This window comes from Cicer arietinum, chromosome 4, assembly GCF_000331145.2.
Source record: "Cicer arietinum cultivar CDC Frontier isolate Library 1 chromosome 4, Cicar.CDCFrontier_v2.0, whole genome shotgun sequence".
NCBI classification, from domain to species: domain Eukaryota; kingdom Viridiplantae; phylum Streptophyta; class Magnoliopsida; order Fabales; family Fabaceae; genus Cicer; species Cicer arietinum.
The window spans coordinates 6,010,665-6,024,868 of NC_021163.2; the positions used below are offsets into that span (position 1 = coordinate 6,010,665).

General features: G+C 28.1%; 2 protein-coding genes across 4 annotated transcripts; one reads left to right on the forward strand and one right to left on the reverse strand.

Moving 5' to 3' along the window:
• Positions 1-1,739: 1,739 nt before the first annotated feature.
• Positions 1,740-2,945, forward strand: LOC101509924 (nicotianamine synthase-like). Its single transcript, XM_004495601.4, has one exon. It carries the CDS (start codon positions 1,824-1,826, stop codon positions 2,742-2,744), a length of 921 nt encoding a protein of 306 aa, XP_004495658.1. The 5' UTR covers positions 1,740-1,823; the 3' UTR covers positions 2,745-2,945.
• Positions 2,946-8,384: 5,439 nt separating this feature from the next.
• LOC101509394 (homeobox protein knotted-1-like 1) lies at positions 8,385-12,021 on the reverse strand. Of its 3 annotated transcripts, none has more exons than XM_004495599.4 (6): positions 11,846-12,021; positions 11,565-11,732; positions 11,388-11,498; positions 11,161-11,317; positions 9,021-9,265; positions 8,385-8,739 (listed from the first exon to the last, which is right to left on the reverse strand). In XM_004495599.4, the coding sequence occupies exons 2-6, from the start codon at positions 11,676-11,678 to the stop codon at positions 8,578-8,580; spliced, it is 789 nt and encodes a 262-aa protein (XP_004495656.1). In that variant the 5' UTR covers positions 11,679-11,732; positions 11,846-12,021; the 3' UTR covers positions 8,385-8,577. The 3 variants fall into 3 exon arrangements, with proteins under 3 accessions (XP_004495656.1, XP_004495657.1, XP_027189100.1); XM_004495600.4 differs by having other exon boundaries at positions 11,878-11,995; XM_027333299.2 differs by having other exon boundaries at positions 11,565-11,764; positions 11,846-11,978.
• Positions 12,022-14,204: the final 2,183 nt, after the last annotated feature.

Below are 14,204 nucleotides of genomic sequence, written 5' to 3' on the forward strand. Positions count from 1 at the left end.
GTCTAAATCTGGAACATATAGAAGAACCGGACACCAATTCAAATTGAATTTGCAAAATAGTATAATGGTCTGAGAATTAGAAACTTGTTTGGTCACACTCTACGTACTCATTCAATTCATTCCCATAAAATCAAAATATTGATATGAATTACTTGATTGGTAAATTTATTTCAACGTGTCGTTTGTCATTGTTATTTTATTTTAGTTATTCACAATTTAATCATTATTATTTTAAAAATTGTGTCAGTACAAAATTTAAAGTTATTGAGTTAGAGTCAGATGATTGAGACTTTTTATACTATATAAATTTTTTCAGTATTTATTAATTTTCTCTATTAATTATTAACTAATTTTCTTTTCTTTATGTAGTATAAGGATTGAATGTCCACTGTTTGAATCCTATGTTGATGAACTGCATGCATATTTGCAATCCGGTTATAATTAAAATATTGTTGTACTTGATCAGTTTCTAAAAGTGAAGATGTTTAATGGTAAAAACCAACTACAAAATGTAATGAATTGTACTAAACATTTATTCAACTCTACAATTCCTGAGTCGGATTCTTTCAAACTCAAGTAAGGTTAAAAGTAAATTAGAAGTACTACCAACTAACTTATTCATTTTTTTTATTGAAATATTAACGTTACAGAATATCAACAATTTGAAATACTATAAAAAGAGAGCAATACTTGCTCCGACTCATGATACTGTAGATATCGTTAATGATTATGTTTTATCATTAATTCCAGGTGAGGAAAATGAGTATATTAGTTCAGACTCAATTGTCATTTCTGATGAAAATTGTGTTGTGCAGGAGATTGGTTCACACTTGAATTTTTGAATGACATGAAATGTTCAGAAGTTCCAAATCACTGATTAAGATTAAAGATTGGTGTTCGAGACATGCTTTTGAGGAACATTGATCAAGCTAATGGACTATGTAATGGAACAAGATTGCTTGTACTATATACAAATATTATTGGAGCAACGAGCAACTGTGATCACGGGAAAAAACACTGGTGATAAGATTTATATACCAATGATGAATTTGGTTTCATTTGATCATGTTTTCCCATTTAAATTCCAGAGAAGATAATTTTCATTGTCGTTGTGTTTTGCAATGACCATAAATAAGAGTAAAGTGTATGAAAGAATTGAAGATTATTATTTTAGATGAAGAAGGAAAACCATGTGCCCACAAAAAAAATATTGTGTACAAATAAATTTTCAATAATTTGTAAACATGTAGATGACGTTCTTTCAAATTATGTCTTTATTGTTAATATTAGTAAAAGTATGTCATGAATGTCAACGCTAATTCAAATTATTATATTATATAAATTAATATAACAATATATTTATCAAAATAGTAACGTGTATGCGTGCGACGCACGAATTACACTAGTGTGAACTTATTAGTCAGAGTTCATAAATTAGAGACAAGTAAGAGGTGTATCTTATTAATTTTATTTACTAATAAACTCCAAAGTTCTTTCTCAAAATTTTAATGTTGTTACATTCGTATAGTTTAATTCGAACCCAAATTAACCATCTAATTAAACTGAAATAGATGCCAACCCTTTCATTCAAGTGCTATTGGCTACACGTTATGGTATAATATGCTGTATTAATTTAAAAAGACTTTTAACAACTCTTTGGTGCAAGTTTTTAAAATCTTAAAAAAGTCTGAAGAGGGATGTGGACCCTACAGAAGTGAGCATATATAAATATTGATTCATCCCATTGTGACTTGTGAGTTGTGGTGTGTATAAGTAACGTGTTTTTTCTCTTATTCTTTGATCAACAACCTCATAGTGTCAACATGGTTTGCAAGGAAGATATATTAATCGAACAAGTATGCGACCTTTACAATCAAATCTCAAACCTTGACACACTCAAACCTTGCAAAATTGTCAACACACTTTTCACCAAACTTGTCCTCACATGCATGTCACCAATCCCCAACATAGATGTCACAAAACTAGCCACAAATGTTCAAGAAATTAGATCCAAACTCATAATCCTATGTGGTGAAGCTGAAGGCCATTTAGAAAGCCACTACTCAACCATCTTAGCTTCACACAATAACCCTCTCAATCATCTCAACATTTTTCCTTATTACACAAACTACCTCAAACTTAGTCTCCTTGAATTCAATATCCTTAACCAACACATAACTAATAATGTTCCTAAAAACGTTGCCTTTATTGGCTCTGGTCCACTTCCACTCACTTCAATTGTATTAGCCACTAATTACTTACCAAGCACAATTTTTCACAACTATGATATTGACCCTTTAGCCAATTCCAAAGCTTCTTGTTTAATTTCATCTAATCCTGATTTATCAAACCGTATGTTGTTTCACACCAATGATATATTGAATGTGACGAACGATCTGAAAGAATTTGAAGTTGTTTATTTAGCAGCGCTTGTCGGAATGAACAATGAAGAAAAGAATAAAATCATTGATCATTTGGGTAAGTATATGGCACATGGAGCACTTTTGATGCTGCGGAGTGCTCACGGGGCTCGTGCTTTTCTGTATCCAGTTGTTGATACTAGTGATCTTCGTGGCTTTGAAGTGCTCTCTATTTTTCATCCAACGGATGAGGTTATTAATTCGGTTCTCATAGCAAGGAAGTATAATCCAATCGTTTTGTTACCAAATAAGTGTTGTGGTGATGAGATTCAAGTCTTCAAACCACTGAATAATATGATTGAGGAATTGGTCATTGAAGAATGAAGAGAAGATATAAATATAGTTTAATAAAATTATCTTCCTTAATTTAAGACTATATAGTACATGGCTATTGTGTCTTTAGCAATCTATTTAATATTTCTATTTATGTCCAACGTTTGAACTATCTAGCATCTATAAGTCTTTGGTGTTGTTGTTGTTTTTCTTATTCCTAGTATTTAATAAATAAAAGAGGAATTAAATCAAGTGCAGGCATGGTAGAATAGCTAACGTAGCATGTTTTAGGTTTTCTCTAGAGCCGTCAAAAAAGCCCCCAACTATAAGGTCCCCTTACTTTTTTTGTTTTATTATTATGCCCCCTATCAAAATAATCTTTTAAGGGGCCCTTAATTTAGGCACATTATTTAATGGGGCCTAAGGGAGGGGGCTTTAAGGGCCCATAGGCCCCCAATATTTTGTTAATTTTTAAATTTTTTTCTTGAAAGAAAAATTTATTAAAAAAAAAGTGAAAATTTTTTATCGAAAAAAAAAAATCAGAAACTTTTTATCGAAAAAAATCGAACATTTTTTATCCCAAAAAAAGTCGGACATTTTTTATCGAAAAAAATTGGAAATTTTTTATCGAAAAAAATCGGACATTTTTTATCGAAAAAAATCGGAAATTTTTTATCAAAAAAAAATCGGACATTTTTTATCGAAAAAAAATCGGAAACTTTTTATCGAAAAAAATCAAAAATTTTTTATCGAAAAAAGTCAGAAATTTTTTATCGGAAAATTTTATCGAAAAAAAATCAGAAACTTTTATCGAAAAAAATCGAAAAATTTTATAGAAAAAAAAATTATCGGTGAAAAAATTGAAAAACTTTATTTCTCAAAAAAGAAAATTGATTCTTTTTTAAAAAAAGTGGGCCTAGGGGCCTCCTAAGCCCACAAATTTTTAGGGGACTTTTAATTTAGGGGCCTTTTAAATTATTAATTTTTTTGGCCCCTTCAAAATGTGGGTTGGGGCCAATAATTAGGGAGCTTGTCAAATTGACAGCTCTAGTTTTCTCCATGCATTTATTTTTGTAGGATCATGTTTTGTATTTGATGCCTATTAATTAGTAATGCTTTTTTTTCTTCTTCATTTTTTAGGTGTACTTTTAATTTGTACTCGATCTATTTATGTTGGTATATTTTTAAGGTATCTCTTATATAATTTGACCTTAGAAGAAATGAGAAGTAATAATGGCTTAGAACTGTGGAGAGAATTTACTCTTAATATCTCAAAGAGTAAGATAAATTCAATTTTTTACTTTCAACTTGGATGAACATACATGTATAAATAAATTTGTATGTTAATTAATATGTTATATTAAATTAACAAAAAATCTAAATGAATGAAATTTATGTAACATCTTAAGAAATACAAATAAATATTTTACGGCAGCGATAATCTATTTTTTATACCAATCACAAAGGTTAATTTTCATTGAAATAGTATCTACAACAAATGACACAAATAAAAACACAATTTTGAGTATTGAAATCACAACAAAATTAACAAATAACAATATTATTAAGTTGAACATTATATTTCAGGCAATTATATCGTCTTGTCGGTAAAAAAACACAATTTTTTAACAATAGAATTGTGCGGTCAAATTCAATGGAGTAAGGCCGACCATAATATTTTTTTAGAAAAGAAGCTTATATCATTTCATTTATATAAGAATATGCTCAATACATGTGGATACATCAATCGTAATTTAGAAAATAGCTACAGATGAGGGGCCACTCTAGCAAGAGCATATGCTGCCTCATTTGTTTGTCTATTGATAAACTGAACATTGATAGAAGGTGGAATTTTTGCTCTTAATTTTGTTTTGTATCAAATATTTTCACTCCATTTGACCATTAGTGTTGCATGTGTGACTAAACTAATATTTGTTACTCCTTTCTTTCTAAAATAATCATAGTTGACCATTTCACACAAATTAAAAAAAATGATAAATAAATAAAATAGAACAATAATTTTATCAAATTATCCATATCAATTTAGTTTATTTTTATTATCATAAATAAAAAATAGAGAATAATAGTTTGGAAGTGACTCACACAATATTAAAAAATACAATTGAAAAATAAATATTTAAAGTTGTATTGAAAACTGAAAGCGACAATTTTTTTGGAGATAATTTTAGTATCTATATAAATGTGATAATTATTTTGAGACAAAATAAATAATAATTACAATAATCATGTATATTAGTGAAATATATACAACCAAAACATTAACTAGCAATATTTATTAAAAAAAATTACTAGCAATTACAATGTGATTCGAAGTTTGTAAAAGTTTTACCAACAGTTTCAGTAGTATGTTAAGTATTTGCCAGTAAAAGTTTAATATGTAAAAATAAACGTATTTCTAAAATTTTGGCATAAATAAGTTCTTTTTAGGCCTAAATCTGGGTTTATTAAAATGAATATCCAAAATAAATAAAATTTGAATTACTAGTTTTAAAATACAATAAGTTATATAATGATGTTTCCATATAGGTAAAATAAATTATCTATAAATATTTCTGATATTGAAAAAAATATAATACAAAACTTAATTGTTTTTGTTTCAAATTTGACATAAGGTTTAGGAAAAATATAGACTATTATATTTAATTAGTTGTTCTTTTACTCTATCAAAACACATCTTGTTAATTTAGATAAAAATAAAATTTAAGCAAATTCTAATACAAAGCCTTAAAAATTACTAGTTAAATTTTATTTTTTGACAGCAAAATTACTAGTTAGTTTGTTATTACTATTTATTTTCTTTATCAACGAGAGATCAGCTCAATAAAGAGGCACGTCTGAGCGCGGCCCAAGGACCAGAACAAGGCCCAACGGGTAAAATTGTTTTGGTATCTTCTTTTTTCACTCATATGTTTTCAAAATACATATTTACATTAAGTTGAATGTGTTTTTTTGTCAAAATAAACCTCCAAATGGACCAATCCGGTGAGCATCAGATATGTTTTTTCAACTTATAGTGCTTATTAGGCTTGGAGGTAGTCTTAAGAGTTGTACAAGTACACTTGTTTTGGATACGTTACCCTATTAGGCTTGTACCCCACAATATAAAAAGAAGAAAAAAATTGAATTTTATCTCTTTAATTTTCACTTATTTTATTATTAAAAATCTGCTCCAAATTCGTACCCCTTTATAAAAAAATTTGGCATGTTTTTTTTTTTTACAATATGAAAAATTTCATATAGTTGAAATCGATATGTATTTTTTTTTTCAATTGTTTTTGTTAGGTAAGGATGAAAAAAACGCAATTATGTGTAGATTTAAGTGAAACATTCACAACTGATTCAATATTTGAGTTATGAGAAGTTGCCACATCATAGGCGAGAAGGTTTGACCTACAAAAGCGAGTAGTTGTTATCATTACTTGTTCTAATGCAGAGATCAAAAAGAGAGAAAAAAAAGTCAAAATTCATTCTCGATTGTGATAAAGGTGAAAAATATAAGTCAAATAAAGGTAACTCAAGGACTTCAACTAAAAGATATGGTTGTTCGTTTAAACTTAGATAGAGACCATTGAAGAATAGTTTTAAATGGATTATTAGTTTAATGTGTGGACTTCACAACCATGAGTTAGTGACTATCTTTTGAGACTGATGCATTTGTGGGATGTTTAAAAAAAAAGACAAAGTATCACGTTGCATCGAGACACATCTTAGTATCTTTGAGAGATTGGGATAAGGAGAACATGAATTTGAAAGTGTCCATAACTAATATGCAAATTTGTCGAAGTTACTTGAAATTGAGAAGTATGTTTGTTGGAGTATGAGTCATGAAGACTCCAACGTTGTGAGGGACATGTTTCGGACGCATCTAGACCCATAACTTTATTAGCATGTTCCCTCTTGTATTGATCATGAATAAAACCTACAAAACCAACACCTATAAGTTACCATTATTTGAAATTGTTGATATAACTTCAATTGAGTTGATATTCAATGTTGCATTTGTTTACATGGATTGTGAGCGTCAATAAAAATTTTGTTAGGCATTAGAGAAGTTATAATAATTGTTTTTTTTAAGTAACTCATTTCCTAAGGTGATTGTGATTGATAGATAACTTGATTTGATAAATGCAATTGAAATTGTATTTTCATCTTCAACAAATTGACTTTGTCTCATTCATATCAACAAATATGTTTAAGTCAAATGCATAACAAGTATATGTTTAAGTCAAATATATTTATTATTGATTTTGTCAATAATAAATATAAAAATGATATAACAAGTATTTGTCACTAATACATGAAAAAACACGAGACAAATATTTATTATTGATAACATTAAAAAAAAACATGGGACAATTGTTTATGATTGACAAATATAAACAAACAAAATATTGAGTGCGTTTGTTGTTTATATAATTGAATCATTTTATTTTTTCCCTTACATGAGACTCTTATATAGGTTTTCATCAATTAAGTTTTTTTTGTTGTTTATATGGTTGAATCATTTTATTTTTACATTTATTTATATGTTGATACAAATTTTTGTTTTGTTTTTGTGCGTTTATTTATTATTTTTTTTGAAGAGTACTCAATGTATATTAATCAATTTTAAAATAGGGTAACTAGAAAAGTCACATCATATTATACGGAAATTTTGTAGTTTAAAAAATCACTTTTATAAAATTATATAAAAACAGATTAAAAATTATTTTAAAAAAAATCATTTTTATGATAGTAAACATACGAAAATCAATAAATTATTTTTAAATAAATCTCTACAAAATAATCTCTAAATTTTTTAAATTAAAAATCATTTTTATTTAAACTCAAACAAACGCATCCATTAGATAGATACTTTTCACTAATACACAAAAAATATGTTAGTGATAAATATAAGAAAATTTAAAATAAATATTTACCATTAATATATAAAAAATACATACTATCATTTAATAAATGTTAAAAAAACACAGTAGTTTTTGTTCGTAAATAAATATAAAAGTTATTGAATAAATATTTTTGTAACTCATAAATAAAATAATTTTTTTAAATTTAAAATATGAAAGTATCTCGAGCTATTTTTCAGTAAAATAAAATATTATTTGAAGTCCGCTTATTTTAAAACTATTTAACTAGGTTCACAATTCACAAAGTGGCTGAATTATACTAAGTTTGATGAACAAGGTGCGTTTCTTAAATATTTTTGTGCGTCATATAAAAAATAACCCAGTTGAAAAGCCCCCTACAATCCAAAGACTAAACTCGTAGAAAGTTACATTACTAGATAGAATTCACATATCTACAATTACAACAATATTCAAGAACGGCCTATATTTTAAGATTCAAGAGAAATCGAATCAAGATAATAAGATTCGTAGAGCATGGATAGCAAACTACACTCATTAATATCTACTATTTCATAGACCTATCATTGAACTTGACAATATTTCAACCATCGTTCCATTTAGTACTAATTAACTATAATTAATTAATAGTAATTTTTAATAATAGAGCGATAATTAATTAATTAATTAAACATAAACATTATAGTCGATATCCGTGTCTAAATGAACATCATCACTGAAGATGGCTTATGGTGCTAAATTCAAGGATAGTTATTTGTGCATTCATTTAGCAGGTTTATCCTCAAACTAACATCAACTTTGCACATAGCTATACAAATTTAACGTATTGTCATAAAATAATGAGATTGTGACTGAAACATGGATCCATTATCCATATCACATATAACTGCTAACATTTTGATGGCAAATGAGTATACAAGCTGAACGAGTTCTACTAAGCAACATATGCAAGCAAGCAAGCAGAGGGTAAACTTTGAAACAAGAATGGACCAATAAAATTAGAGATGTCCTCCTCCTGCTGTGCCACTTACACCTTCCATAATGGCAAATCGCATATCTTCAGATGGTTTCCAGTGCCTTTTCCTCTGATTTATGAACCAATTATTTATCTGCTTTATATCAAGTCCTGTCATTTCTGATAGCTGCAATTTCTCCTCCTCCTGCAAAATATTTTTTAATCCAACTTTCAAACTAAAATACAGAAACATTTCCATTTACTCTATAATATTCATGCTACAATTTTAATGCTATGTCAATTGAGAAAATAAGCTCCACAGTTGCTGTGACTTGGAGTTCAAGTCAACCTTTTGCAAACGCAAGATAAGATATTGTTGTACACATAATCTGCTAGTTAAAAAGTGTGTTATGCTAAACATTAATTGCACAATAAAACATATGGAATAAATTAGTATAGTTTGTGATATGAATTTGAATTAATTACCATGGGATAAGGCCACCTATAGTGAACATTCCACCACTCCATCAATGTTTTTCTGGCATCCTTTGGTAGTTTACCCTTTTTCCTTTTCTTTAGAAATTCCTTTCTCAAACTGCTAAGATAACCACCATACTTACGAAGTAGCATTTCTTTAAGCTCTTTATTGCCTGAACATATTGTGCCATGACCACCTTCTACTGATCCTTCAACCTTTACACAACTCATTTCATCCTCTGATGCCTCATGATCTGACAAAATAAATATGCAGGACAAAATTATATCATAATGCTTCCAACATTAAAACACACAAAATTTAAAGATTTTTAGTTCAACCAAGAAATGCAAGCTGCATATATGTAACTTTAATTAGCATTATACTTTTTTTTTTTGTTGAATGTGTGCGCACAATAAATGGATAAAATGAAAAATTAAAGGACAGAGCATAGAATTATGGTGTAGTACTATAACCATCAATTGGAAGTATATATATTGGAAATAAAACGATGGTTTCAAAGGATCAACACAACATATTGGTCCACCTAAAACTCTAACGATAATCGACGATACTCTTAAGACAAGTAGAAGTTCACGACCCTCTTTGTCGTTACAATTGATAAAAGGATCTAATTGGTATCGGTTCGACGAATTTAATTTTGAACAAAACACATTCGTTTTTTCTTGTTTTTTTTTAATCAAACAGACACCAATTAAATTACTTTCTCAATCTTGAGAAAACTATAAACTTTTACTCCCATGAAACAACGTTCGTTCATCGTAGTTCGAGTTTTGAATAGTTTTCTGTATCGGTGAAAAGTGGAACACCTTAATAAAAATTTAGCTAAGATATAATATCCCAATTAATATATACCAAACTAGTCAGCCCTAGTTTCTATTGCTTCAAATTTTGATGACAATGTATGAAAATGGTCCCCCCTCTCCAACATTTTCTATTTAATTTATTTATAATGAGTATCCAACATCAAGCTTTCGCTTTCACCTACGGAAAGCAAAATGATGCTGACTTCTTCTTTCGTAAATTTGTACTACTAGTACTACTCGATATATAGAAACAAACATAAATTCCCACCTTGGAGTTTCAAGTATGCCAAAATATTCTCACCATGCATGCAATGCAATTCAGTGCCAAACAAACAACTTCTGTTTTACGGAGAGATTCAATATTGAAATTCAAAAAATATAGGCAGTGCAGTTATGACATACATGAAAAGGAAACAAAAAATAAATAATATTATCTCAACATCCATCTATCATTCGCAGGCCTATTGCACAACCAAATGATCGAAGCCTATGATTTATGGAGTAAACAATCATTTCAATCTTTAAATGTGTGAGACACTCACAATTAATAGTTCTTAAATATATCAAAATTATAAAAACATATCTAGCTACATTATACACTACTTCCTGGTCTAATGTTGAAATACATACATTCACTAAAAAATCGTGTATTAACCAATGCTCTTATTGAAATTTAAAATAGAATTGTTTGTTAAAAACACAGTTTTGAATTAGTGCATCCAAGATATGTTGTCACAAAAAGAAACAAAATAGGACATCCATCCATATCTGGAAGAAAGAAAAAAAAGACATTAATTCAATATTCAATACTTACCTTTAAAAGCCTGTGTTTGAAATATTGACCTGTATTATAACTAGTATTTAAAACCTTTCGCATATATAATTTGGTTTTTGAACTAAGAAATACCAAATAAGTATTCAAAGTTCAAACCAAAATCTAAACTTAAAGGAATAATTTCTAACATTGGCCGATTAAAAAATGATAAAGAAAAAGTTTTTTCACATCTTAATTGAGAAAGAAGCTGAGAGTAATATAATAAATGTAATATATCGGTGATACGGTAGAAAGTGATAAATAAAAAGAAAATAAAATATTAAATGTAACATGTGGGGCCTTAACCCTGAAAGTAGAGATTTAGTAGGCATTAATTAAAGAAATATTAAATTAAAGCGTGTCGACCTCTTTAACGTAGTGCAGAATTAGAGGGCCAATGTGTTATAAAAAACAAAAACTAAAAAAGAAGAGGGACATTCGTGTTCATAACTATTTGAGCTAAAAAACAAAATAGTATTTTAGATATTAAAAATTATGATTATTGTATACCTGAAGCTGGGTTGTTAAAATCCGATGATGAGATTGTTATCGTACCCTTGCAGAGTTGGGTAAGTTGTGATTCAATATTACACAAAAATATTGTGGCTTCGTTGAAAGGCTTGGACAACTCCTCTTTGTATTTATGAAGAATTTGGCAGTATGATTCCTATAGTATATAAGAAATTAGTGTTTGAATTAAATAGAGAAAATAAAAAAAAATAATAATAAATTAGTACCATGAAGTGATCAAGGTCAGGATCATCTCCTATCTGACGGAGAGAAAGAGGTTGGTGAGTTTCACGCCCTATTTCTTCAAGAAGGGATGCAATTTCTGTCGGTGCTCCAACCTTCAAACACAACATATGGTATTAAATTTATTTACTAATATATATATGATGTGAAAAATTGAGTACCTGTTGACATTGTATATAAGCAGAGAGTAGGTTTGGATAAAGAGGATGAGTGGCGATCTGGTTTTTAATAATCCGATCCAACCCGCTTAGATCTACAGGTTCCACTTCCATCATGCAATTCAGAATATTTGAACTCTAAACTCTTTCTTATTGATATTCAACTATATACTGTGCACAACAGTCAAATAAAAGTAGTAGCTCTAAGTTAAAAGAATAATTTGTTTAAACAAATATGGAAGATGATAGATAGAAGAAAAGGAAGAAGCAGGAAAAGAGCAGACCTTGTTGGGTTTTCTTTTCCAAGAAAACCTACCTGAGGAAAACGAAGTTAATACAGTACACGGACACAAAATCTAGAGAGAGAGAGAGAGAGAGAGAGAGAGAGAGAGAGAGAGAGAGAGAGAGAAGATTTGACAAAGGTTAAGGTGATTATTAGCTATGTAGTAGTAGGCCGTACTCATTAGCTATATATCAGTCACTCAACGATATATTATATCTATATCTATGCATTTTTCACAACACATCATAATTAGCCACGTAACTATATACAATTGGTCAACACTTATTGCTATTTTCCACCTCATCTTGCTTCATCCATTTCTACGTAAGGTACCATTTGTTTCGCCGTGAAACCTAAACTATTATACACACCCTTGATTACTATAAATTAATCTATATGCCTAATTTTCATGGTAGACTTCTAAACAAAACTAAATTGTATATATATAAAAGAAAATAACTAAAACCAATAAAAGTTAATTCACCAAATTTATTATACAACCATCAATACACCTAACTAGAAACAACCAACATCTGTAATTTTTTTCCACTAAACTCTATAACAAATTTCAAACCAAACAAAGTAGCAATATTTCCTTCAACCATATCACTGATTAAATCCTATAATTGAAATTTTAGAATTTAATTTGTATTTTTAAAATTACATATATAGACTATTGTGATGTGCTGATAGGATAATTTTTTTAACACTAATAATATAAAATAAGTAAAACAATTAAACTTATAATTTGAACACCTAAAAAGGTATAAATATATTTTATGAAAAAATTATACTAACAAATATCTTAACAACACTTTTAAGAAATTAAAAAAATAAATAAAAGATAAGTGTTGTGTGAAAATATATATACAATTTCTAAAATTAGATTTTTATTTTTAATATTTTATGTAAAAACACGCATTTCCTTTTATGAAATTATGCTCCTAATGTTAGGTCATGATTTGATTTATATCCAAAAAAGAAATAACGTCTTTAAATAAAATCATGTTAGGTGTTTATTAAGTCATAAATCCACTAAAAAAGTAAATTTAAAAGGCAGAGTCAATTGTTTTTCACAAAAATTATTTGTTGTAGTAACATGAAAATGATTTTTTACTAATAAAAATTAAATTTAAAACAAAATTAATTTATATATATTATTAGTATAAATTATCAATTAATTATAACTGCTTAATCATTAAAATATTTAATTTTTATTATAATTATTTTTAAAATCATGTTTAAATTGTAACATATTAATAATATCAAAATGAATTGATATTAAAAGTTTATTTTTCACATAAAAATGTGAATGATAGATTATTAATTACATACTTTTATAGTTATTTTATTTTTAATATGACTTTGCTTTTCTAAATGCCAAGCAGTGAAAGCACAAAAGACATGATAAGAAAGCAAGTGTGGAAAGGTTGGAAGTGAGACAAGTCACCGGGGGAGGAACTGTTACTACAATCCGGAAGTGGAACCCTCATTCATGGAGATGGACCTGACAACATTTCAATCATTTATTCTGGGTTGGCAGTTGGCACCCCCTCCTTAATGACCTCTACTCAGTACTCAGTAGGACCCTCCCACATAAACACTTTCTTTCCTTTTGCTTTACAGGCAATGGATACATCACCTCCTCTTTTCCATTTATTTATATATATATATATATATATATTGAAGTTTGTTGAAATATTTTAAAAAATATTATGTTAATGTTACACCGATAAAATGTAATATATGATGATATAAAGAAATTTACATCTATAGTGCATACTTTTTTTTATGACTTAAATTTTTGGAATTTATAATAAAACAAAGTAAAAAAATAAATTTCAAACCACATAAATATCAGTTTGAAAAAAATCTTTAAAATTTTAATTTGTCTTTAAATTAATTAATTCGAATATCCCTTTAACATAATAAACATTTAAATTAGTTGATTTAGATTAAAATATTCATCTTGATCAATCAATTTAGATGTGTTGAGGAAATAAGCTCTTCAATTTGTTTGGATTGAACTAAGTCTGACCAATCGATGAGATCATGGATTCATTGAATATGTGTAAAGAAACTTATAAAATAAACATATACAAATTAGCATTTACGCACATGAAGTTCGTTACGCCGATTTATTTTTTATTTAATAGCTTTGGCGCTATTGTTTTGAGTGCACGTGGAATTTAGTTAACTCTTATTGGTCCAAAGAATTATGTCTCGTTGTCTTCAATTGATGATTCAAGTTGGATTAGATTTGGAACCATATAACAATTTTCCTTCATCGTTTAGGATGTGTTTATTTTAGATTTTTTTTAAACTAAAAATTATTTGTTATTGTTAGAATGATATTTGTT